This window comes from Sparus aurata, chromosome 18 (genome assembly GCF_900880675.1).
Source record: "Sparus aurata chromosome 18, fSpaAur1.1, whole genome shotgun sequence".
Lineage (NCBI taxonomy): Eukaryota > Metazoa > Chordata > Actinopteri > Spariformes > Sparidae > Sparus > Sparus aurata.
This window is the reverse complement of record NC_044204.1, coordinates 4,903,792-4,930,252: the sequence shown is the minus strand read 5'-3', so window position 1 is coordinate 4,930,252 and position 26,461 is coordinate 4,903,792. Positions and strand designations below refer to the sequence as shown.

The window sequence follows — 26,461 nt, the reverse complement described above, 5'->3', positions numbered from 1 at the left end:
GTTCATCCCCATGGAATTGTATTTCATAATATAAAATCATTTCACTTTATTTTTTCTTCATCGTTTTTGTTCCATTCTTCCAATTCTCTCATCCGTTCAATCAGATAAACGGTGAACTGATCACTTACTGACGTTGTTCTTGGGGTCTGTGTTACAAGCTGTATGAACACTTGAGATAGACAAGTCTTGGGCTCTGAAACGAAATGCTTTGCTGCTCGAGTTAGATTGAAAGTGAACTGACAGTGACTTCATTCTAAGCGGGGACTGAACTTACCCGTGGCCTTACAGTGGAACTGCATTAACAGCCACTTGTAGTGCAGTTTGTATTTGATTGCATCATTTCTCGCTGCGCCCGGAGAAAGAGCACGGACAGCAGTGTGATCTGGGCTATAAATAAGCTGTTGTACTGTGACCCATTTCATTTGAATGCAGCTTCACAATGAGCTTTATAACCAAGAGGACGCAGAGAGAACTCTGTAGCCTTTATACAGTTTTACACGCAGTTTTAGGGTCAGAATTCATTTGTGATCAGTAATGGAATGTATCGTTTAATTAAAATGATATTAGAAATGTTCATAAAGAATATTTTAAAATGCTTAAAATGAGTTGCTTCCTCTTATCATCCATGCTATGTCAGGGCCTTTTTTGTGTTAAGTTGAAACTGATTTTAAAAAGCCAGTTTTATCGTATGTGTTTTTTACGTTTCCACTTGAGAGCATCTCGACTGGATCTTGATGCTGCAGACTGTCACTTTGTTCCACTGCTACTGCCTTCTTTAAACTCTGCTTGACCCACTTGATTGATGTCAAATTTTTCCACAAATATGTCAGGATGAATTTTTGAGAAGATGCCTTGGGCATCATTTATACAATTTTAATGTGAAGGTGCAGACCCCCAAAAATCTTCTGTATGAATAATTAATTTAATCTAAAAATCATAGTTTCAGCCAGAGAATTTGATACTAGTGTACAGTCTCAAAAGAGATTTGTCCAAATTAAAAGAAACTGAGGAAAGAAACTTAAAAGAAACTGAGGAGAAAATGAAGTTGTGATTTGACAGTAAATTATCCTCATCAAAAGACTGAAAACGTAACTGGAAATTCAGCTGGAAAAGAAGTCTCCTAAACATAAATAGAATATATAAAAATGTATAAATATGTATGAAAAATGTATTCATATTCTAATGGGAACTGTTCCTGACATGCATGTTTTATTTTGGATCTGGCTGGGCCAAACTTTTACAGAGTTATGGCTCGTGTTTATGAGGAATAATTCATTTTGGTGCGGGAACATTTTCACTTTGCAGCAGCACTCAGCTGCCCAGTGAAGCAGCAGTCAGTCTCAGACATCAGGACTTCAGCTCAGCTCGACGTATCAATCATTGAAAACAGACAAAAGTTGAATCAAAGTGGAACAACGTGAACTGGTTTTGACTTTTACTTTTCTTTACTTAACAAGCTTAAAAAGTCCACACAAAGACTGGAATCAGCAGCAGACCTTTCTCGACCTCACGACAAAGATTTAAACTTTCTTTCCATTAATGCCTGTAGGAGCAACACAGAGAGTTCCAAATGGTAAAAGTGAAAATGACGATTATTCAGCCATTAGCTGTATCTGCTGATGAGTGCAGGGGAGGAGCGCATCGCCGCATTAATCTCTCATAAATTAAAATGACAGACGATACAGTCGATCGTGCTTGAATTTTCACCTTCTAAATGTAAAACCGCTAACCGTGACTTTCAATATGGTAAATTGTGACACGCGGCATGATAAATAGCTCCATTAGCAATTCATAAACATGTAATGCAGTCAGCACCGTCGCTTTATCAGGAAACTGCTGATCAGAATCACAGTCTGCCGGGTGAGAGTGGGAATTATGGAGAAGCCGTGATCGGAAAACAAAATAAAACAGGACAAATGGCTTGTTGGTTCTGGTCTCATGATGCATTCATGAGCACTGAATGAATAAAACACATACACACGCAAAATCTGTGTACATACAAACTTGTATAGAAAACTACAGAAACACACACGCTCTCCTCTCTCAGCTGCATACCACTCATCACACACGTTTGACTTGTCAGGACCCTGACCTTTGCTATTATTCTTACCGAACCCTTAAAACCCAATCTTAACCCTCAAACAGCCTTTTGTAGTTGTAAGGAGCCTTCTAAAAGGTCCTCACAACCTTGGCTAAAAGCAAAAATGTGTCCACACAAAGATAACACACATTTGCACACACACCCCGACCTTCCAAGCACCTCGCCCTCATCAGTGGAAAACATCGGGAAACAAATCATGCAGGGCATAAAGGAGACAGAGAGAGGAGGGTGAAGGAGGATGATGTGGGTGTGTGTTCTGGTGTGTTTGGTGCGTGTGTGTGTGTTAGAGATAGAGTCTGTGTGTTCGTGTGTGTGTGAGGCGGAGGAGGAGAGCAATAAATGAAGTTTGGCTGCTGTCTCCGTCCACACTGCTACCAGCCGTTGGAGTCACCCTGCCTGTCAGGTCGGCGGCCAAGCTGCCTGCAGAGTCACATGACCTCTTCAACACACATACACACACACACACAAACACACACACACACACACACACACACACACACACAACGGAGGCAGCTACCAGCGAGGGGCCCAGCCCTGCAGCCTCCGCCTGTCTGCGACATTAAAAGGTGACAGCGCTGATGATGTTATTAATGACTGTAAATCTTCACACTGATAATGACATTATAATGATCATGACTGAGGATATTGATGACTCTGCTGAACTTTACATAAATAACACCATCATGGTTCTATGTCTAATTAATCATTATGATGATGTTGAGGTAAACTAACAAACTAAGTGCCATAAGAACATCTTGTCAGGCAAAAAAACCCCCCCAAAAAACAGTCATCTAACCTGAGGCATTGTTTTCAGCCTCTTTTTGCTCAGTGTTTTGGTTTTAAGGCACATTCACACTGTAGTGCGATCTCACATTAATCTCACTCCAGCAGCAGCAGGCACTTGTGTCCAATCAAACAAACAAAAATATGGTACAGCAGCTACCTTCCCTGCACAAAACAGCAGCCAAAGATTGATTCTAACTGGTGAAGGTAGCAGAATATTCCAGAAGTTGGTGGAGACCAAGTCAGGAATGATGCCCGACGAGGTGTGCTGTATGTCGGAACAGTTCCTGATAATGGACACCTTGAAGGGCATTATCCTGCTAGACCATGTTTTCTCCCCCAACAAACAAAAAAGATAAGACCATTACTTTACAGTTTCATGTGTTTTTGCAATCAAACTATAACGTTTCTCACAAACCAAATCTCTGTAGCCACGGAGGCTGAAACAATCATTACCATCCCATAATGTAGACAAACTAGTCCGCTCAGCTCATTGAACCCTTTGGGCCCCGATGTTATGCTAGAGTACGGGTGACAAACAAAAAATATGATGGTATTTTATGACAAGACTAGCTAGCCTGCCATGTCATGTCTCCAAATATGATACCAGCAAGTTCCGGGGTTTCATAGGTGTCCGTATATCAGGAGTTAAATGTATTCACCCGGACCATGGTATAAATTAGATCTAACTGAATATTGAACTTACATTCACCAGTTGGTCAGAAATACAAGTGTCTGCCAAATGTGTAATTCAGCAACTGTTTGCGAACCAATTAGCCGAGTGCTAGGCTGTTTAAGCGTCAGCTTACTTTGAAATCTTTACTGTGAAAATTACATTAAAAATGGCAGAAGGAGCTACATAGCACTGGTGACATTTTGAGGCCAGGGGCATGCAGCTTAACCCCCTCTTTAACCACTAAAAAAACTTTGTGTGTGTGTTTGTGTTTGATTTCTCTTTAAGAAACAATTATTCGAATGTCTTTTGTGATGGAAAAAGATGAACATTCTTTGGAAAAACAAGCTAAAAAAAAAAGAGCTAATGATCAAAAATCTCACACGCTGTTTCAAACTCCTGTAATTGACGTTATCATAGTTTCGTGTTAAGGGAATAAATGATGTCTCACACTGTGCCCACAGCTGACAGATGAGGCCGTGCTCTGCTGTAAAACGATGATGCTGATGATGTTGTAATGATCATAAATCAAGACACATTTAATTCTATTACAACCATCATGACTGATGATGATGACGATCAGACTGAAACATTCAACTGATCATTGATCAAGATTATAAATCAGATCATCGTGTCAGATTGGTTATGATTTTGGTGAATGTTACCATGATGGTCGCATAGTAAGTAATTATCTTTATTTACTAATATTTGTTTTTTGCTTTGGTTTTCCCCAGTTGAGATTGAGATATCAATCATGAAACACACTTTGTCTTTAAGATAAGCAGAAAAGCAATCATTTATATAATTCTTATTTTATATATATATATATATATATATATATATATTTCTATATAGATACATAGATATATATAGATACATATATATTAAAGCGTCCCACACTGAAAGAGCATCAGTTTGCATCAGTTTTAGTGATTAAATCCATGTTTAAATTAAGGTTTGGTGCGCAGCATGTCATGGAGAGGGGATGGACAGTTTGGGGGACTAAATGACAAACAGTTTTGTGGTTTATGAGGACTTTGACTCAGTCTGCTGACTCACGGTTCAGTCCGAGTCTGCTGGAAAATGGATGAACGTGGAGCAAATAAACATGGTGATAGAGGCACGCTGTGAGCCAATCAGGACTGAGATACATCAACGATTTCAAACATTTGTGGCCTTTTAAATTCTGACATTTATGACCTTTAGTTGCAAACCTCCCATTTGGCAAGTGGGTAATTTTTTAAATGCCAGTGCACAGAGCCAGCGTTTTGTCACACCTCAAAGTTTCATCACAGTCGAGCCAGGAGGTGTCTCAGATGTCACATTCATTGGGAAACAATTTGGACCTTGGATGACAGCACACCACAAAGGTTCGAACAAGGATTTAAGACATTTAAACATTTTAGAATTTTAATAAATTTCTGTCTGAACTGCAGAAACACTGTGGAGACTGTCAAACGCTCAGGAGAAAAAAAAACTGCCCTCGTTTATCTTCAAGACATGCTCATGACTTAAAGGAAGAGATTGCTGAGCAGAAAAACAGGGTTAAACCTGTGATTTATTCACAATTGCTTCGTCCGTGTCCTTACATTTCAGATAATGTGACTTGAGTCAGTGAGATAATGAATACAGAATAATTAAATTATGATGCCAAAACAATAAAAAATACAAAGTCATTGAGATTAATATTATTAAGACTACTAGCATTAAAAAAAGATAAAAAACATTTCTACAGTAATGACTATGGAAATGTCACTGCAGCTCAGTATTACAGTTGGATGTGAAAAGTGTTAAGACATTTGTTCTGAGCTGATTTTGTGGAGACTCCTGTGTGTCGTCAGCAGACTTCCCCCCCCAGCTGTCCTTGTTACAGTGGCAGAAGGTCACACGACTGCTGGCCAACACTGCACTTCATGTCGTCGCTGCTCTAAAATAAAAACCTAATGTTGATTTATCGTTTTTCTTTGCCCTCAAATATGACAGGATCTGATCTTCGAGACTAAAAACAGATAGTACAGCAAAATCTGCACACATCTGAACTCCTGTTTCAATGAAAGCAAGCAAAAGTCTGTTCTTTTTCCATCTTACATTGGACATCTATACTGCTTTCTTCCTCAACAACCATAATTTATCATTCACTGCGGTATACATGATTGAAATATAACTAGTAAATGATGTACAGTCATTATCAATGATTGTACTCATAATCATAATACACAGATGGTGTGTATTATTATATCTACAGTATGGCCAGTATAGATATTTCATATGATAATTGCACTCTACATGGGTGTTGCAGCTATTATAGAAGGACGGGATGCATTACTAATAAAAATGCCCGTTCTGAGAAGTGCGTCAGTGCTCCAATATCAAATCTGTTTCTCTTACTTATTGGAAGAATTCCCAAATCAAGAAAATTCAACAACATGTTTTCACTGCTAGCTTGTACACAGGCATATTCCCACATAACACACACACACACACACACACACACAAGCATGATATTATAAATAAGTCAACGAATCCTTTCTCTGTACTTTTAATTTCTCGAGTTTTTAATATCTTCAAATATGTGAACTGGGGTTCCCACAATGACACTTCTCAGAGCACGGTCTGTGGATTATCATGATTTCTGGATAGCGACATTGCTGTTGAGTTTTTCAGATGTTCTTTTTTTTTTCCTTTTGAGCAGCACAGGCCAAATGCCATCTAGTTCCATTATATACAAGAGAAGGCGGGCATCTTTATGGCTCATGTCTCCAAAACTCTGCAATTTACCAAAACCATCTATGGACAAATAGCACAACACATAACGGGGAAAATATCCATGTCTGACTTTAGGGTGAACCCTCTGTCTGTAAATGGGATTTTCTTTCTGTTTAAAGGTCCTATTTGTAAGAAAAGTTGATTTTTGAGTTGAGACTTTGCCAGACTTGTCAAATACTGACACTTTGGAGTGGTAGGTCGGTACGGTTACCATCCCAATGCGTCATTATTTGACAAGTTGGCAAAGAGACTCAAAAAATCTACTTTTCTTACAAATAGGACCTTTAATCAACAGCTTCTCAGTGACTCCTGCAGGTCCTCAGACACCGGCTCTGAGGCGGTCACAGTGGACACTTCCCAAAATCAGACACTTTAATTATATATTAAAGTCACAAACAGTCACCGTACAGCTCTCCTTTCATCCATCTATTTATGTTGGAAGCGTAAAACAGCCCTGAAATATCCTTTTAACTCAATTAGGTTTATTATAATCATGCAGAGTGTGACCGTGAAAATTAACTGTGACCACTAAAATTAAATGAAGCTCATTTCTGTAAATAATTAGCCTGTTGTGATAATTGTCTGTTTAAACATTTCACACTAACTGCTCTCCCATTGATGTGCTCCCGAGGGGCACATGGGAGAGACTGATGTGAGTGAGTGAAGTCAAGTCAATTGATGATGATGATCGCTGTCAATAGCTTATCAGAGCCTGACAACCTCAGGTGTCACGGGAGTATCAGGGTGGACGACCCGGAGAAACACACCATCTCTGAGGCATCAATAATCAGATAATGGAGCTGATGTCGTCTCCCAAAACTGCAGAGGCTCGGAGTTTACGCCGATCAATGAGAAGACATCAGGTTTTTCAGGCCAGTCGCACTTTGTCCAATTCTTCTCTCTGTGACAGCAAATTAGGTGGATCAGAGATTATCTCGGCGGCAATAATTCCCGCCGCGACGTGACGAATCTGAGCCTAATCCTCTTTACCACAACGACAAGTGGGAGTGTGATAGGATCAAGCGCCCGCCAAAAAACCCCCCCAAAAAAAACAACAAAATTCTGTTGTTTGGGCCCATTGCTCGCCACCGAGTTGATACAATAAAGCATAAGACCCGTGTGAATTGGCTTTCAAATTAGCATTGAACAAACACACTGCTGGGCTGATGACGGTGCAATCAGATTAGTCACAGACTGGGATTACACCAGTGTGAACTCCATACAAAGATAATTTCCCCCGGATGTGTAGCTCGAGACAACACTTTGGGCTGAATTACACTGACAGTGTGAAATTTAGAAGAAGTGGGTTGAACTTTGAAACTCTAGCTGTCAGAGGACCATGAGGCTCTGCTGTTGAACTCATTCTTGACCTCTGACTTTCCTCAAAGTTCCCCTTGAAGTCTAGTTCACTCATCAGACGCATTACAGCCTCGTTGTACTTAGAGACCCAGGAAAAGTTCTCTAATTATTTTTTTGTAACCGGATCCACGTCTTCTCTGAGTTGTTTTTCGGTTGAGGTAGCAAGAAAGTTTTCTAACTAATTAATTAGTAAGAATGAGCACCAGATTAGTTTGTGTCATTTAAACTTTAAAGGTTGAGCAACTTTGTTCTCGCTTTATTCTGCTCACATGGTGCATATTCCTAAATAAACAAACCAGGTGAGAACATTTTTATTTTCTCAAATAACCCCCACAAAAACGTCACATGAAATTTGCCTTTTTTTAGATTTTTAGATGTGAACGAAAATGTAGCCATTTGGACATAAAATACAGGTTAAAACAAATATTAAATATTAATTTCTGTCGAATAATCATGCAGATAGCAAGTCATGTGACCTTTGGTTTTAAGAACTGACCAGACTGTTCAAAGGTTTACACACTAAAAAGTTTAAACAACTTAAAATCCGACTTTACTTGTGTTTTAATTTACGGTGATCAGTGCCCTTGATTAGTAAGTCTATTTGTCAGATTTTACAGTATAGGTTTTAGTATAATTAAATATAGTATAATAAAAAAGTTTAAAAGATGTAAAATAATCAACATAATGTGTGGAAATAAGAGTTTTGTTGTTCTGACGTCTGTGTATGGTCCCGCAGATATATCTACAGAAATTAGCATGCTAAACAGCTAGCCCCAACCTCAAGTCTTTTCAAACTCCCAGTCCAGATTGCTAGCTGCATGGCTAACTGAACAAATTTGACAGTCAGTTAGCAGGAGTTTGGTAATATTTGTTTTGGGCATGAATTCAACAGGCTGCCAATTCGTACTACTGCACCTTTCAATCTCAACTCCACAAACACAACAGCTGCAAAAAAGTCTGTTTTTGCAATTGTTAACTAAGTATTGATTCTGGTGCTCATGAACTCGCTGTACGTGCTGAGGTATCTGTTTCTGTCTGCTGCTTTTTCCTCTTCTGTCTGTGTCTGCTTGATACTTATTACAAAGTCAGAAAGAACAAACTTTTCAGTAATATCCACTTTGGTTTCCTCTGCTGCTCCGCGAAATGCATAGGCCTATTTATTGGGTCACAGAGTGTCTGCTCCATTTGCATAGATGCTTCACGTGTAAATCAGATTGGTACTTTTAGAATCCCACCTGCTTTTCTATGATTGCAAAAAGTTCACACTGTAAATGAGGCTGGCTCAGTTTTCCCATGAATAAAACAGTTAACAGAATATTCTGCCTCCTACTCGGACTGTCTGTAGATCAGTTCTGATACAAGAGAAAAAAAAGAAAAAAGAACACAAAAGCCCCTGCAGTGAGTATTAATATCTGTGGAAGTCCTGAACACTCCGTCACACACACCTACAGGACAGCATGAAGTATAATATAGTGAGAAACGCCATGACAAAATGTCTTCTGTGTGATATTTCACTTGATTTTTTCACCTAAAGAGACAACCTCTCCAGCTGTGGCTACACAGGAAACGTCTTTTCCAATACAATCTTCATGATGCTGAGTGTGTGGCTCGTGGAGGTCCAGATACAGTGTGACAGCTTCAACACCTCAGCAGCTAACGTCAACACAGAAAGGAATGAACCAATACACCCTCTATACGGCAGACATTTTGACTCGTCCTCGCAGGAAATCGCAGGCTTGCTGTCCACACCTGTGAGAGATATTCACCAGCAAATAAAATAATCTATTATTTCTATTTACTTTTTAAAGTCTTTAGTTTAGATGACAGAAAGTGAAAGTGAGCAATTTCACTTGGGGGAAATCCAGACATTTTAATGGTGTATACCAGTGATTTAGAAGTCAGGAAAAATAGTCAACAGTCATCAGAGTAAAAGAAGCAGTGACTTCCTCACTTTCAGTTTTTAATATTGTAAAGTTCTACCCTTAAGAGCTCTCTTTTCTGTAAGTCTTGTTGCCTTTTTTTTAATTATTATTATTATGAATCCAGAATAATTTAATTAGTGGTTCCACTCCAAACCCTTTTTGGGGAGTTCTGTCAAGGACTCACAAGAACCCAGCCAGGTTGTACTGAATATTCACAAAGTTTCATCTACAACCCACCCTTTTTTTTTTTTTTTTTTTTTTTACAGGGATTTCACCTATAACCCCCTCTTTTATTTGATGGGTTCTACATAGAACCATATTGTCCTCTACAGATGAGATATGACTTTAAAGGTCCCACATTATGAAAAACACGTTTTCTCTGCTCTCTACATATATAAGCTGGTCCTCCCTGAGCCTACCAACTCCCAGAATGAGGAAAACAAGCGGGTCCTGCATGGTCTCTGCAGCCCACCCACTGGTAAGACGGAGCTCCTACAGGCTGTTCAGATTCAACTCCTGTCGTTACGTAACAAAAGGAGTCATTTTCATATGCTGGCCTCCTCTGCACGGTGATAGGAGATATCTGAGAGGGGGGCGTTCATCCCCGAGGTGAAGTTCGGTGTGTCCAGCGGTTACATAGCAGTGTTTTGCAATGTCGTCGCTCAGAGTTAGACATGCAAATTGCTCTGTTGTTGGTTGTATAAATCAACATCAGAGTCTATATTCTGTCCCAGCTACAGAACAACAGAAGAGACAGTGGTTGTGTTTCATCTTTAACGACAACATGCATGCTGTGGTTCGTGTTAGCTTGTATGTGTGTGCTAACCACTTCACATCGGACTGCTTCAGTAACGAGGGTCAGTACAAAGCTGGCTTTGCCTCGACACTGACCCTCGTAAAAGGATCAGTGTCGAGGCAGCAACTGCACCCGAGCCACAGGTAAGTGTCACCATGTTTTAATAGTATTTACAGTTGCCTATGAGTATGGTGAAGTCAGCTGGAAATTGGCTAACTAGTTAGCTCCGCTTCAGTCCGCTATGCAATAGCGTTTGAAGCGAGTTTAATGTTAATAATATTACGATGGAGCTTGGTTGTCACAGTAAAAAGTATTGACCACATTAAAACTGTGTAACAGTGGCCCTTGTTATTTCATTCAATTTCCATATTATTGAATGGTGCTTCATTGTTGACAACTACATAATGGTTCAAGGGAAAATCCCTCTAACACATTATGATCTGTCAACATGAGCTGTATTATGTTGTTAAAGTCAAACATACATTTCAACTCAGCAGTTACTTTCATTGCTTTATAATATGTAAACACACTCTCTTCAATAGACTACAATGGGGCCACTGTGTTTTGAAGTGATTCACAATGGACTGACTTTACCAGCCCTCTGCGGCCAACACAGTCCAAAGCCGTCCAAGGCCTTTCCATCTGCTTTTGTTGATAATCTTCCCCCTGAGCGCCCTGTTCTCTAGGTTTCCATGATCAAAGTTCGAATTTGCTTTAATTATATCAGATCAATGCTGGCCACGGCTACTTTGGAGACCAGCGTCCAATGCTGAGGCAGCAAAGAAGAAAAAACAGCTGAGTCGTCCGGTGCCAGTGCCTAATATGCACAGGGCGAATAGAGCGAAAAAGCAAAACGCAGAGCGAGGTGTGGGCTAATGCAAGGCTCCGATCATTAGTCCTAAGTGTTCCTCATTATGTTCCTAAAGCCTCTGAAGACCTGAATCCCTAATTGATCTCATCCTGGCATTTAGTAACACTCAGGAAAGCAAAGGACTGCTCGCTTCCCTGCCACTAACAGATAGGCCGCCTGGCTCGCTCATCAAATGAAGGCCTGATACTCGGATGGCTGAGCAGCGTCACACACTCCGCTGCTCCAACAACACCAGGAACCACAGCGGAAAGTCAGGTTTTCACATTCACAGGGCAAAGAGTCAAACTCAAAAGTTCAGTCAGATTGCTCCATTCAGGAGCAATCTGACTGAACTATTTGCAGATCAGATTATCAGGTAAACACTCACTCTGCTCTCTGTTTTTGGTCACTACAGACTCTTGTTGACATGTATTTTCTTCTGCCTCTGGCTGTGTGGTGCCATCATTTCAAACACGCTGCAAACTCTGTTGGTTTCTGCTCAAGATTTGCTTTCTCAAGCAGAATGAACCGGAAAAATATCCATATACAGTCAGCACACATGAAGCACATGTGGGGAACGCATTCATTTTGCAACTTCTCTTTATATTTGTAATCCGGGGAGTCAGAGTCTCTCTATTTAACCCAACAGGCTCAAGAATTCTTCAATACATCAGTCTATCCTGCTGCTACACCAAAGTCAGTGTGCTGCTAGATATGACGAATATCTGAGGATATTGTGGGATATGTTTCACACAGTACTTTAATATGTCTTATGTGTAACAGTACAACTGTATGTCTACATTTTGAGTCAATCAATTTCAATGTAAACTGACAATAGATTTATATCACACCGTATCACATTGCAAAGATAATGTAAATCGGACATGTCCGTAATTTATGAACTTACAATTCCACCTCAAACTGCCTACTTTCATAATATGTGTTCTACATTAATCTGTTTTCTGTTGTCAGACAGCTGAACAAGTATGACATCTCAGGACACACAACATGCTGGGCAGCAGTCCACAGCTGTGCTGTTAGATAGGCTACTTGACATTTAAAATGAGACAGGACTGAGAAAGCTAGGAACAACAAAAAGGTCACATGAAAGTTTAACAACAAAGCATCTCTTCCTTGATCTAAATCTAAATAACTATTATGATGTGGCTGCTGAAGGATTCACGTCATCATATGCAGGGTTACTGACAGTCTCAGTAATTCCTGAATAAATGCACAAAACACAGATGTGCAAGGGAGGTTTCTGAATCCCACGAGGTCTCCAGGTGATACTTGTTCTGATCTTAAATAGTGCTTGAAAATGCAAAAAAAAAAACCAAAAGTTTTAAGAACTTAAACACAATCAAACTCTGGAAAAAGGAAATGTAATATTTATAGCAGTAATGAAATATAATGTAAAATCCAATGAACAATTCAGAACAAATCAAATTCCCAATGAGAGTAATAAAGAGAATAGGGGGGGGAATTATTCCCAGACAGATTATGTATTGCCGTGTCATTTGCAGATCTTATAAATGTTCTCATTTGTATAAAATATGTACGACTAAATATGAAACATGCTGAGAAATCATCTCCATCGGAGCTGTAGCCTGCTGAGACTGAAGCTCTGCAAATTTCTGCTGTTTGGTGATTTAAATATGGACTTCAACTTTCATTTCCAACCTCCCCTCAAAGCTTTTTAGAAGCCTTAATATCAAACAAAGCGTATTACAGTTGGCAGAGTCTGAAGTGTCCAGAGTGCCTCAAAGCACCATGACTAGATGCTTTTTTTAACACAGCAGCTCCTATTGGGATTCAAACCTCACGTGGACAACACCAACCCTGTGCAGCAGTTTACCAAGGTGTATGAAGTGATGATCATTTACATTGACACTAGTGAGCGCACACCGTCCTGCTTACCTACCGGTGTATCTTAATTAATTCATTTTAATCAAAGTTTACTTTCTGCTTCAGAGATTCAGCTAAATGCCAGGGAGGTGTTAACAAAAAAGGAGAAAGATGGTTTAACCTTTTGTAGTTGGCAACAGGATGCAGTGGTTTTAGTCACTGGGAGGTCGCCGGTTCAGTCTATGCAACAAGAGCTAATACTGCGTCCATCAACAGCCCTGTGCTCTGTCCAATGACACATAACCTCCCTGCCTCACTGTAATTCAAACTCGCCTAAACAGTCGGGAACAAGGCTATAAGTTAGGTAAGGCCCCTTCAGGCTCAGCGTGCCTCGACAACATTCAGCTATTCTTTCTGAGAGCTAGTGTCAACAATCAGTCAGTATCAAATTTATGTCTGTGCATCAAGCACAGAGCTGGAGTCAGGAGGCGATCAGACTAGCATGGCACAAAGACTAGTAGCAAGGAAAACAAGTAGCCTTGATTATAAAAACAAACCTATCTTACGTGCTAAAACATGTTCTCTCGATGTATCTGCCGACCTTCCTATAACCAGAGAGGCTAAGCTGCATGACGTGTCCATATCAGACAAGCAACACACACAGTGTTCAGCAGTGCTGGCAGTCCCCCCTCCTTCCATCATTTACGCTAAGCTAGGCAAGGTATTGATCTTTTCATTTCACTCTCATGCTGAGGGCAGGTGAAACTTCCTGTTACCCTTGTACTAGTAGCAACTTAAACCCGCAAGTATGCAACCTTTGCTGCTTGGGTCTCTCTATCAACAAAAGACTTTTGGAGAGTGCTGTGTGGGGAGGACCGGGTGAAGTGACTCGGGCAGAGTCAGACCTTCTGGAGGAATAAACACCTGGAGTCACATCAGATTCTGCTCTTTTAACTTTGGAATTAAAAAGTGGATTTATCTTCACTCCTGTTTATCAACCTGACTGCAGCAGTGATCTGCAGAGGTGACTTCCATTGTCGGGTGTTTATGTTCTGGAGCTGGACGGGAAATGTACTTTACTTCATGAGCGCAAAAAGAAGAGAGAGAGCTAAAGTCTCTGGTGAGTGCCGAGGTCAGTGAAAGGTTGACCTGAATTCAAGCACACACGTCCTCATTGCACGCAGTTGCTTGCCGCTGACAGCTAATGTCAAGTAAAGTAACATGGCTGTTTGGGGTGAATTAAAACACAAGGGAGTAACAAAACCAAACACATATGATCCTTTGGTCAAATCACTTGGCTTGTGGGAACATGACCTGATGTTCTACCTAATATCTAATCTAATATAAATATCTACTACTTCTTTCACTCAGTAACAGTTTGAATTTGGAGAACGATGAGATGTTGCTGAGTGACGTGATACTGAACAAACAGATTGTCTGTATGAAAACACTTTTACTTTAATTAGAGAACAACTGGAGCAACAAAACTAACATCTCTTCTGACCGACTCCACTTTGATTATAGAAATATACTGTAGCGCCAAACTTTTCCAGGAATCCACCCTGACTGTAACTGAGTAACAGCTCTGAGAGGGCATTGATAATATACTCTGTTATTTATGGTGCAGATCTGTCTCAGTCTGCTAATCAATAATGTATTATCATACATCAAGTTTTGGAAATGAACCTGCCCAGAAGTTAATTATTGTAGAGATGGTGGCGGACTCCACCAGAGCAGTCGATTGTTTTTCATTAGAGGACTTGGGGAAATTGATCACAGAAAAATATATATATGTTATGATTTGTTATGATGGGCGAAGTGAGTGATAAATATAGTCTGGGTACCTGCAGAACAAATGAAACAGCCTGAGGGCAGGTTCATAAATAACACAGTGGCTTTAATTTGGCTGAAGCAGGAGTGTATGCTTCCTGACACCGGATGATTTCTGAGAGGGGCAGCTGGCAGGCAGGGGTGTGTGCTGAGCTCTCCATCTTTCTGGAGTGTCCTTGAGCAACACAATAAATCCCAGCCAGCTCCAGAGATTCAGCTCTATAACTAACCCTGATCCCTGAACTCTGACCCCCGAATTCCATATTCATTACAGCAACAAAGACAGATTTGTTCCTCAAGGGGGTCTGAGGGCGATTACTCAAGTTTGAATTAAGTGCACAGTTTTAAATCAGTCCTCTAATAATTTTTCGTCCCTGCCGAAAAAGTAAAACTCTCAGATCCTTTAATAACCCTGTTACCATCAATCTGTGATTCTCAATTTTGGTAAATGAGTTATGTTAAGTTTTGTTTGATCTTTTTTCACTTTACTGCATCTGCCTCCACCATAGATTGCAACCCCTCGTCTTTTTCCCCTCATCCTCTCTCCTGTTATCATCAGCAGTGTGAATGTTGTTATGAAGCCCGTCATTGGGCGCCTATTTCCCTCCTTCCCTCTGCTATTACGTGCCCTTTTCAAAAGCAACATCTCTACGTGAAACCTCAACCATCTCAAATCAATCAACCCACCCGCGGAAAATAAAGGGTCACTCTAACACCAGCTTGGTCACTAACGGCACAACAGTCAACAAGCCATCAGCTGTTACCTCGTCTTTTGCCGGATTTAGACATGTTGATGTAAGGCCTCACCTCCCCACGTCCGAACCAAGTTTCCCCAAACACTATTATCAAGGAGAGCTGTCGCAGCATCCTGGGTTTTGCACCGCCCAAGATGATTGTAACTGGTACACAAACAAGCACTGTGGCGAGAGGTCTGTCTATGTGAGACGGCAGGACGCTCTTTCTGTTAGTTAGTGGTTACAGTCAACAAGTCAATGAGGACACTGGCAATGAAATGTAGTTCTCCATAGCTAGCAGAGTTGTCAATAGATTTTTGCCTCTGAAATCACTCTCTTCATACTTTTCTCTTCGGCTATTCTCATATTAGTCTGAAGTTAATAGTTTTTCTGGTCTTAAGGCTGCCAAGAAAAACCCTGAATTTCTGTATTCTGAATGCATTCTGGATAAATAATCTACTGATCATAATGAATCTGTAATCCGAACAATGTCGTCACACTTACAGTCGAGGCTCTGCATCCTTTATCGTGGAACACTTAAAGTTCTTTTTTTTCACGGAGCAACTGAAGAGCATGGACTGGTTAACTGTCTGTTGCCCTTCTGTCTTTGCTTTCTTACTGTTTACTGAAAAGCTTTTGATCGCAAAAAAAGAAGAAAAAAAGCTGTCAATTCCGGGTCAAGTCTTCAGTTTGGAGTCTAAGTCTCAAGAGTGCAGCGACAACAAACTCTGATGTGATGTAAAAGCAGCAACAGTGCTCGATATTCCCTAGTGAAATACGCACCAGAGAAAGAAGGTTTTCTTTACCTTTTTTGCGCTTCAAGTTTGACCTTGCACTTCACAAAAAAAAAAAAAAAAAACAGAACAGAGACTCACGTCTGTTCAATATGCTTCAAGACCGGGGTTACAATGTGGTTGTTGGAAAACTGAGACGAGGCCGCAACGTGACTGTAAATACTGATGACAGGTAACACTGAGTCACAACACTTATACAGCTAATGAATGCCACAACCGAAAATGTTACACCAAAGTGTAATATCACTCAAGGTAACATGACATTCCATTAAGTCGCTCTGTCACAGCTTTGTATTTTTCTGTCCACGTGGAGGCTAACCTTTTATTTAATGAACACAGCGCCAGGACATTCAGTCTTGTCCAAGTCACTCTGGTCCCAATTTTAGTCCTGCCGGTTCAGGATAAGGACTTTTATTTAATATCGAGACTCAACAGCGCCTGACGTCCAGGTCTTCTTTACTTAAAATAATTTAAGAAAGCAGGCGGATGACCTTCTCTGAATCGCCAAATTTCAACATCAATTTATTTCTTGAACTGGTGGAGTCGGATTTAATTTACCCTGTGATGTGATGAATGTATGTGTGTGTGTGTGTGTGTGTGTGTGTATGTAGAGATCCCTGCATGCAGCTGTGTTTTCAAGGCCAGCTCAAGGTTACCTTCCAGCAGCTGACAGGTAGCGGGCTGCAGGCACGGATGAACATTCGTCCTGCTCATAGAAATTATAGATTACGCTATCCCCATAGATTCTGCATACATTTTCCCCTTGAACGACTATTTGATGGTGTTGCAAATACAGATCTTTGAAGCCGGTGCCCATATTTCAGCTCAGAAGTGAAATGTTTAGATTACCTGTTTGTATGGACTGCTCGCTATTTCCACTTGAGTTTATTGAATATAGAAATCCATAGAGGAAAAGGTCACTCTATTGTATGTTCGAGTGAAGATGAATAGTTTGCATACAGAGGTCGGTTGTGTGCATGGCAACGATTTGTGCAATCACCCAGAAATGAGAGAGGCGATCAATCTGCATTATCACAGGGAGTTGGCTGTGAAATGAGCAGAGCCCCTGATCAAAAATGGAAAAATAACAGCAGTTTGTATCTCCAGAGAAAAACCTGGAGACGTTTTATTTTGTCGCAGTTGCACTGCGGCAAAGTAAAGCCGTAAAACCACACAGAGTCGCCGCAAATCACCTCCAACACCTGACTCCTTTAAACATAAACAAGGTGTAAACAGTAAAGCCTGTACTTCTCTTTTTCCACTCCTGCACACAACTGAGCGTAATACATCCAGCCCATAATTGTATCTAAATCAGTGAATACAAATTTCCCTCAGGAGGAATTTGTTACAAACTGTACACATGCTCCAGTTTTAGCATAAACCTCTTTTCCTGAGACACACACTCAGCACAACACACACACACACACACACACACACACACCCACACACACACACACACACACACACACAAAGCTGAGTGCTCAGATACATACACACATGAACAAACATCTAGAAATATTGAGGAAGACACACACAAACATCATGTTACAGAGGAGAGCCTCCCCAAAGCATCCTGCAATAACCCTTAAAAATTCTGCTGTTCCAACAACAACCACCTCCTGCCGCGTGGAAAAGCAATAAGGCAGAGATGTCAGTGGCTGTTCAAAGGCACGTCAGTCATTTTGACTGACTGATTGGTATTCCCCGATGGTCATGGTTTGTGCGTTGGCATTCTCTGAACGTAACGCTGAATGGTTTGATTAATCATTCTGCCTCAGCGGTCGATAGAAGTGGACGATGTGCTGCTGGAGGCCTGAGGAGCGTGTCCTGTTCACCTTGTGCACTTCAGGTCTGGTGCTCTGCTGCGGCTCGCATATTGACTGTACACTAGTAATATGAGTTTTATGGTTCATATACAGTAACATTGCCTATCATACTGGTAGTCAAGCCAGCTGTATCATCACTAATACATTTCAAGCTAGTTAGCTTACTGCAGCAATCTGTTTATCTTATCGTCCAGCTCAGCCACCGCAATCAAATGTTTTTTTTTACATGTCAGTAAACCCCAAATACGTGTCATCAAATAATGTGTCATCAGTATCATATCAACATTCCAATACTGTGTGTCATATCAGGTTTTACATTACATGTATACATTCGTAGCGGTAGGTTGAGGGGACTGAGGTTGAGTTACGGCTATGCTAGCCAGTTGCCATACTGGAGACCACTGTTCGAGACTGAGTTTCAACATCTGTAAGCGTGAAACCACTGGATATTTTAACCCAATGCCACATGTTCCAGCCATGTTTGTAGTAAAAAAAAACTAAGCATTCTAAGCCAGAACAAAGTATTTTCCTAACCCTAACGAATGCTTTTGCATGAGCACAGCATTGTCACAACATTAAATTGAAAATTTAACCTAAAGAAATGCAAAGTTTCAACATATGCGGTTTGCAGAAATGTAAATTGCCAACATTTATTCCTCTGATTGGTTTGGACAACCACTATCTACTGCTGTGTCCAAAATGACTCTTTTAACACCTTCACTGTTGCTTAAAGGTGTGGTTTAATGTACTGTAATGCACACGTCAATCAAAGGCAAAGCAGTAAAGATCACTTTGACAAAGACAATAGATTTCCTGCTGCTTCACATTAAAAGCCTTCATTTGATTCGCCTCCAAGAAACAAGAGCAGTGATTTAACATGATGGATGCAGACCAACACAGAGACAATCTGATCAGGGCTGGGAAGTATCAACAAAATCAAATATCTGAAAATATTTTTCACCAAAAAGCTTTGTATCAATACCGTGGCAATATTGTAGGGATGACTACCGGTCATTTCTCAGGTAGAACAGTCTGGTCAGTTCAGAATATCAAGAAAAGACAACACTTCCATACACTTCCACCATCTAACAAAGTCCAAAATCTAACATTATACATAGTCTCAAATCAAGATAACAATGTAATATTGATCCATTGCATCAGAACAAATTATAACTGTATGTTATAATGTAACAACATTAATATTTAAGATGTGGGTGTTTAAATAAGCTGAATGGCTTCTCAGCTTTTTTAGCCTCAACTGAACTGAATTTCGTCAACACACTGAAGCTAAAGACAGACGATAATGTGTCCCTTCTGACATTTTTACTTCACTTAAATCACATGATGAATGAATGACATTACATCACTTGTCTGATTTCAATATTTTGCTAAAACTAAAAAAAAAACAGAGGTCATATTTCTATGATCAAATGTAATGCTGCCGCAGAAATCTCTCTTCTTTGTCTCATTTCTAACAGATTTTTTTCATAGTGTGAATATTCACTCACAATTTGAACATGCCATTCTTATTGCACTGCATTTTCCCCAGGGACTCGTCCACAAATGTGACAGCAGAATAAGATGGTTTCTTCAATTATCCAAAGGACTAATTAAGAGGTCAAGGGTCGGTGACGTTTGTCCCTGTGGTCTTCTTCACAGAAGTGACAGCGCTTTGAAATATGCTTCTTCATTTGTTCAAAAAGTAAAAGCACTCAATTAAAAAAACTTTAGACAATAGAAAAGTGAGGTGTTCTGGACACTGGGGAAATCATCTCACCTTCTTTGCTCTTTCTTTCTCTTGTCTTGGCAGAATTCACAGATTTAAACCTGAATACAAGATTAAAGGTTTTGTTGAGATGAATTTTCTGCAGGTCGATCTTAATTCTCAGCTCTCCTCTCGGGCTTCGTTTGGTGAATAAAAGGAGCGGGGACAGAGAGAGGGGAGAGATATGTGCGAGCATTAAATGTGTATTCATCAGGTCTGGGCCCGGCCATTGACAGGCTAATCAATGTTTAGTAATAAGGCTGAATGTGGAATGAGGTGTAGGGGGGGTCCGGTTGGGACGGAGGGGGAAAGAGATATCAATTAAGCAGGGAGCTGCAGAGTCCAGGCCCGAGGAGCTGAGACGGCAATATCCAGACTCTGGTTCATTAACTAAACTGTGTGTGCTGAATGCAAAACTCCTGCAGCCGCCTCCCCTCCGGCACCACCACCCGTCCCAGCCTTCCCGACTGTAAACGGCTGCCTTGTTCAATGGAAATGAGGGAGTCGCTGCAGCAGGTAGAAAAAAACGCCTTGATAGTTCACATAATGGAATACCTCGGAGGCCAAGCCGGGAAATAATATCCTCACGTGACGCAATAAAGCAAAATGTGCAGGGAGCCTGCAGGTTGGAATGCAAAGCAGGACCCCAAACACAATCCCAAATCCTACTGGGAGATATTTCCCATTGAGTGTAAACTGGGAGAAATAGTTGGTAAAGTAACCAGGCCCCTATTCACAGTTTGTTACCACAATAGAAGACAAGCAACACTCATCATCTTAAAGATCTGGAGGGATGTTAAACGCGGATTCGTAAAGTTAAATCCAACATATGAAGTATGACTGAATGTTTCCCAGTGAATAGTTAATGAACTCACAAAAAATGAGTTGTAAAAATGAGCTCCACCTCGACCAGCTACACGCATCAGTAATCATTATATATATTCTAACACTGCATGTGTACCTGTACCTGTTATACATACAAGTAAGCACATTTTGCCAGTAACATTCAGAGTGCAGTACTTTTCCTTATTTGAGTGTCTCTAATGCTGGTTGTGTTAGTGCAGCTCCAACATGAATAAAGGATCTGAATACTTCTGCCATCACTACATGTAAATCATCACGCAGAAACACAACTTAAAATAAAAATGCTGACTTTACTTAAGAGGTTGTGGTTATGGGTAATATTTCTGGTGCTCAGTGGAACTAGCACAAGTAACAAAGTCATCATAATAACTGACGTACCAGCGGCACTTTCAAGAGTGGGCTAAGCAAATATAATAGTGTTAGTCGCAGTAATTACTCGATAAAGTTGCTATGAATCATTGGTATGCTGTATCAGTCACCGTAAAAGGTTCAGGTTAAATGACAGGACACGGAAGGCACGCGAATACTTCAAGCACTATATCATGGGGGCTACGGTAAGGTAGAAAACTTTTTGCCTCCTGAACTCAGTGAGCCTGACAAAACCTGTATTTAAAACCTGTACGGGCACCAACATCTGACACGTTTTCACTCTTTATTAAATGCGTTCACCTTGTCAATAAAGCATTAGCCGTCCCAGAGCCGCCTCAAGCCTACTGTCTGACCCACCGACGACACAGTCCTCTAACAATGCAGAAATGTCTTCAAAATGACAGTAACATTCATTTTCTATCTTTGCGATTTTCTTGGGTCTTGCTCAGGTTCCTGATACGAGTGTCGAGTCTGAATAACGTTTTACAAATGTCTACTAGACTTACAAAATGTACCAATCGGCACCTTTCTGGTCAAACTGGATGCCAACAATCATCCGCCCATTTCTTTCTACCAAATTCTGCTCTGCATGAGTCCACACAAAAGCACAAACTAATATCCTCCATTGTCAAAAAAAAAAAAAAAAAAAAAAATGATGGCCCCTTGACAACCAACTGCACAGCAGTGCTCCCATATGTCCCGCCTACTGCTGCGACATCAACACGAGGATTTGGCTGCTGAGCGGCTCAGCATACAGCCTGTTACAGCGCCCTGATGAATAGGCAACTTTGGAGGCAGCAGGGATGACTAAATGTTGCTTGCAGCAGGGAGGGGAACTGGAGATGACCTCAAAATCAACATGGGCACACCAGGGAGGGGAAAACGGGATATGCAAAAAACATGTCCGACTGTAGCAGAATATCTGGCAGCAGGAAAACAACACTTCTGAATCCTAAAAATAAAGAAATGTGTGTCTAACTGATTTGTTTCTTCAGATTTAGCTTGATGTGCAACCAGCGCAGCAGCAGCAGCAGCAGCAGCAGCAGGATGGATCGCTGTTAATCGATTAATGGATTCTTGTAATGAAGGACTAAATTACAACCGAAGCCTCACAACAAATCAGACAAATGAGATGAGGTTTCTCAGGAAATGAATGAGATGAAATCCTTTAAGCGGACAGAGAGCGTTCTGACAGGACTCACAGTGGCTCAAACAGCAGCGTGTCATAAATAGTCATAAATCGGAGCAGCATCTTAAGGCCAACACACGTGGTGCCCTGAGAGTTTCCTCTCCACTACCTGTTGACATTCTGGAGAAGCAGCTCACAAATCACCCACTAGTGGTCACTGTGTGCTTCAATCCTGCCTGGATCTAATGCAACTTCAAGTCACCTATACGAGTCGGCTTACGTGCACATTTTTCTTTATCTTTTTAGGTCTGTCGGCATGTTTTTGACAGTAGTTTTGCTGATCGGACTCTTGGGTCCTCGGGGAAATTGGCGCCATGAGTTGATCTTTTTCAATCATGTAGTCATTGCCTGATCGTGCTTTGGATACAAGCGATCCACTTTCTGAAAATCCAATTGGTTCGAGTCACAGGCCTGCCCTCGTTGCTTGAAATAACAATTTTAACTCCAACATTTACCATCTGAATCCGCAAACTTTCCAATTCATTCCAGGTTTACCTGATAACACAGGATATTTTCAGTGTGGTCTCACACTTTTGGACCCCACTGTATGAGATGAACAAACTAAATAACTAATTTGTCGTTTTCTTTCCCCTTGGAGTTTGTTGGATTTCGCCTGATGTAAAATCAGTGAAGCAGAGGCAGCAGCAGTATGGATCGCTGTTAATCAATTAATGGATTGCTCGTAATGAATGAAGGAATAACAGCCAAGCCTTAAAACATCTGATTGTCTTATTGAGCCGGGGAGACAGTCGAGACAAATGAGATGAGGTTTTTTTCAGGAAAAAAGCTGCATTCTGACTGCTTTACGATGAAAGAGTCGCACAGAAAACGTTCATTTGTTAGCAAATTCCGTTTCTATGATGAAGTTGTTACTTTTATCTCTCAGGAAACTAAACTTGATGTACACATCTTGTGATTTTTAGTCATCTTGAGCCTGCCGGATCGTGCTTTAGAAATCCAAGATTGCCCCGTTAGAAAACCTTGATAGCCGGGATATAATGCTTATAAAGCTCCTCTTTGCTTGACACTTTCATTTTTACTTTCTGAATCCTTAAACTTGAACTGATTTTTTTAAAGATGAAAGTTAAATTATCAGAGATCTTTAGTGTGGTCTCAGAGTTTTGGACCCCACTGTGATGTAAGTGGGTTCACTATGACATGTTCAAAAAAAAAAAATCAGAAAAACAAACACATGGTTTTCTTTTTCTGTGGTGTTTTTTTCAGATTCAACGTGATGTGCAACCAGTTCAGCAGCAGTCGCATGATGGGTAGCTTCAAGTCAAATAATGGATTCTTGTAAGGAAGAAGAAATTACAACCCAGCCCTCACGCCTGATTTTTTTTCCAGGAAATAAATGCACGTTTTCACTGTTTTGGAGGAAGATTCTCCTTCAAGTGGACAAAAACCTCATCTTGCCTCCTCATGCTGACTGACACGACCCACACAGGCCTCATCAGTGTGTTTCTGCATTTAATAACTACTACCAGTCATAAATCAGAGCATCATCTCAATGACTACACATGTGGTGCCCGGAGAGTTTCCTCTCCACATGCCTGTTGACACTCTGGAGGAGCAGCTCACAAACCCCCCCACTAGTGGTCGCTGTGCGCCCCTCCCCACGCACAATCCTGCCTGGATCCCAATGCGACTTAATTCAACTCACCACTGGTATGTGCAGGCTGACGTGCACATGGGCGACAAACGCACAACCCCAAAGGCAACTTTCACAAGAACTCGCCTCCTGGAGGACTCTCTCATTTTCACGCACGTCCCAAAGCAATAAAAATGCAAATGTCCATGTTATCTTTCACACACATCATTATTTCCACTCATGAAGTCCATTTCATGCCTCTGCTTACCTGATAAACACTACCGTTTCCCACAAATAGATCCCCAGCGCGTTTAGTCGGCACATTTTGGCCAGTCTCATTTTGTTTGGAGGGGAGAGGGGGGGGTGGAGGTGTTGCTGAAGGGAGAGGGAGAGGGGAGGGGGGGAGGGTCACACTCTTGAGAGGATGATGAAAAAAAAAAAAAAAAATCCTTTAGTGGTGGAAAAGGAGGAGGAAGAGGAGGAGAGGGGAGGGGGGTTTGTGGGGACGGTTTATGACCTCCAAGGTGAGCCGAAAATGTCCCGCTGCTTTCTGGGTCTCAGATCCCGGGGTAGCCGGTGCTGAGCCGGGGGATGCTCATGACCTCACCGGCCGTGAAATCATGCTTGTGTCTGCTCTCTGCGCCTCCGGTGGAGCCGGGGAGATCCACTAAAATCCACCCCGACACTGCGTTCAGGACCGCGGACAGCGGCAGGCGGAGAGGCTGCGAGGAGTAGGAAGCTCGTCCAAGGTTCAGGCTCCTGAGGGGACAGACAGGGGGGAGGAGGAGGAGGAGGAAGGGGGTGGGGGGGCTGGCCGCTCACACGCTTCTCTTTAATTGACAAACCCAATTATTTTTAAGTCCAGTCTGTGCGATCCATAGTGTTTGAAGGGGAAAAAATAAGACATATTCCTTCAGTGGTGGAGAAAAAAAGAAGCTATGGTGGCTGGCGGGAGGCTGCGTTTCCAGAGCGCGGACCAACTGTGCGTTATATCCCCCTAATTCCACTCACGGAATAATAGACCCACACGTAGAAGTTCTTCTCTCTCACATCTGCAAGGTTTCTCTCACATGCATCCCACAGGCGGGAGCCGGCGCGTCGCTCTGGATCCGTGCGTATCGGCTGTTGCGGGAGTCCCGGCGCTGCTGCTGCTGCTGCTGCTGCTGCTGAGAGAAGGAGGTCTGCAGGTAGAACGAGACTGCCTCCTTTTCTTCTTCTCCCTCTCCTTCTTCTTCACCTCCTGCTGCTGCTGCTGCTGCTGCTTCCTCTCGTACTTGTCTCCCAGGGGCGAGTAGTAGTAGTAGTAGTACTTGGCGCTGAGGCAGCACGGCTCAGCTACTCCCATTGTCTGGTGGTGGTCAAGTTGGAGACGCACCGGCGGCCGCTGCTGCTGCGCTCCGCATCCGCTCCCATCCGGACAGCGGTTCCGTTAGGACAGGAAATAAAAAAACAAAAACAAAAAAAAAACACAAAAAATCACAAAAACGCCCCAATCCCCTCAGGAGCTGTGAGAGTGTTACAACACCGGAGACAGCTGCGTATCGGACCGACGTGGACCCTCTTCCATGGCAGGGGAGCCCGGCGCACACACACGCACACTGACACACACACACGCGCGGAGGTACAGTGTAGACAGCAGAGCCAGCCTCGGTGCGCTCCGACCCACACTGGATTTTCTTGCTGCAGTCATTTAGCAAACTCCACAAAACGCTCCTCGTGCTCAGACACTCCTACAGGGCGCTCTCATTGGTCGGCGCGGTCCCCGAGCCCGTCTCTGATTGGCCGGCGGAGGTGTCACTAGCCGGACACGAGTTCTGCCCCTCACAGATCCCCTGAGGAGGAAAATCAGTGTGATAAGAAGTTATTGATGAGTTTAGATGAATGTTACAGAGGAGATTATTGAAGAGGGATCTGATGGAGCTCAGCAGAGAACCAGCTATGATCTGAGAGGTGAGGAGGAGTGCTTTACCTCTCAATACACACAATAAAGCGGGAATTTAAAATGAATTAAAGTGCTTAAATGAGATTAAAATAAACTGAAAAGAGAAATTAAATGACTGAAAATTAGTGAACTTTATTGTACAGTTTCTCTGATAAACTCCCCTGAGTCTAGCAACATAAAATTAAAAGACAAAAGACAACACAATTTTTTTTTTTTTTTTTGGATTTAATTTTCCCTTTTTGTGCTTTGTTCATGTCATCTCCTTTTAACATGATTCTTTTTAAGTTTTGTGCTGTTTTTGAGCTGTATTTATTACATTTTCCTTTTGTTAAACGCACTTTAAAGGCATATTTAAGGATGTGCAATGCATATTAGCTTAATCTATAAATGATGTCGCACTGGTGCATAATCGTCCCTACATTAATAATAACTCGTTTTTTATATTAACCTTGAAGTCATTTA

General features: G+C 41.5%; 1 protein-coding gene across 4 annotated transcripts in view; it reads right to left on the bottom strand.

Annotated features, from left to right (window-relative positions):
• The window catches only part of glra1 (glycine receptor, alpha 1), a 114,101-nt gene extending 89,652 nt beyond the window's left edge, over positions 1–24,449 (bottom strand). For all 4 annotated transcript variants that reach the window (XM_030396987.1, XM_030396988.1, XM_030396990.1 and 1 more), the window contains exon 1: positions 24,326–24,449. In XM_030396987.1, the coding sequence (XP_030252847.1) occupies positions 24,326–24,396 (71 nt within the window). In that variant the 5' untranslated portion in view covers positions 24,397–24,449. The remainder of the gene's footprint in view (positions 1–24,325) is intronic.
• Between the last annotated feature and the right edge of the window lie 2,012 nt (positions 24,450–26,461).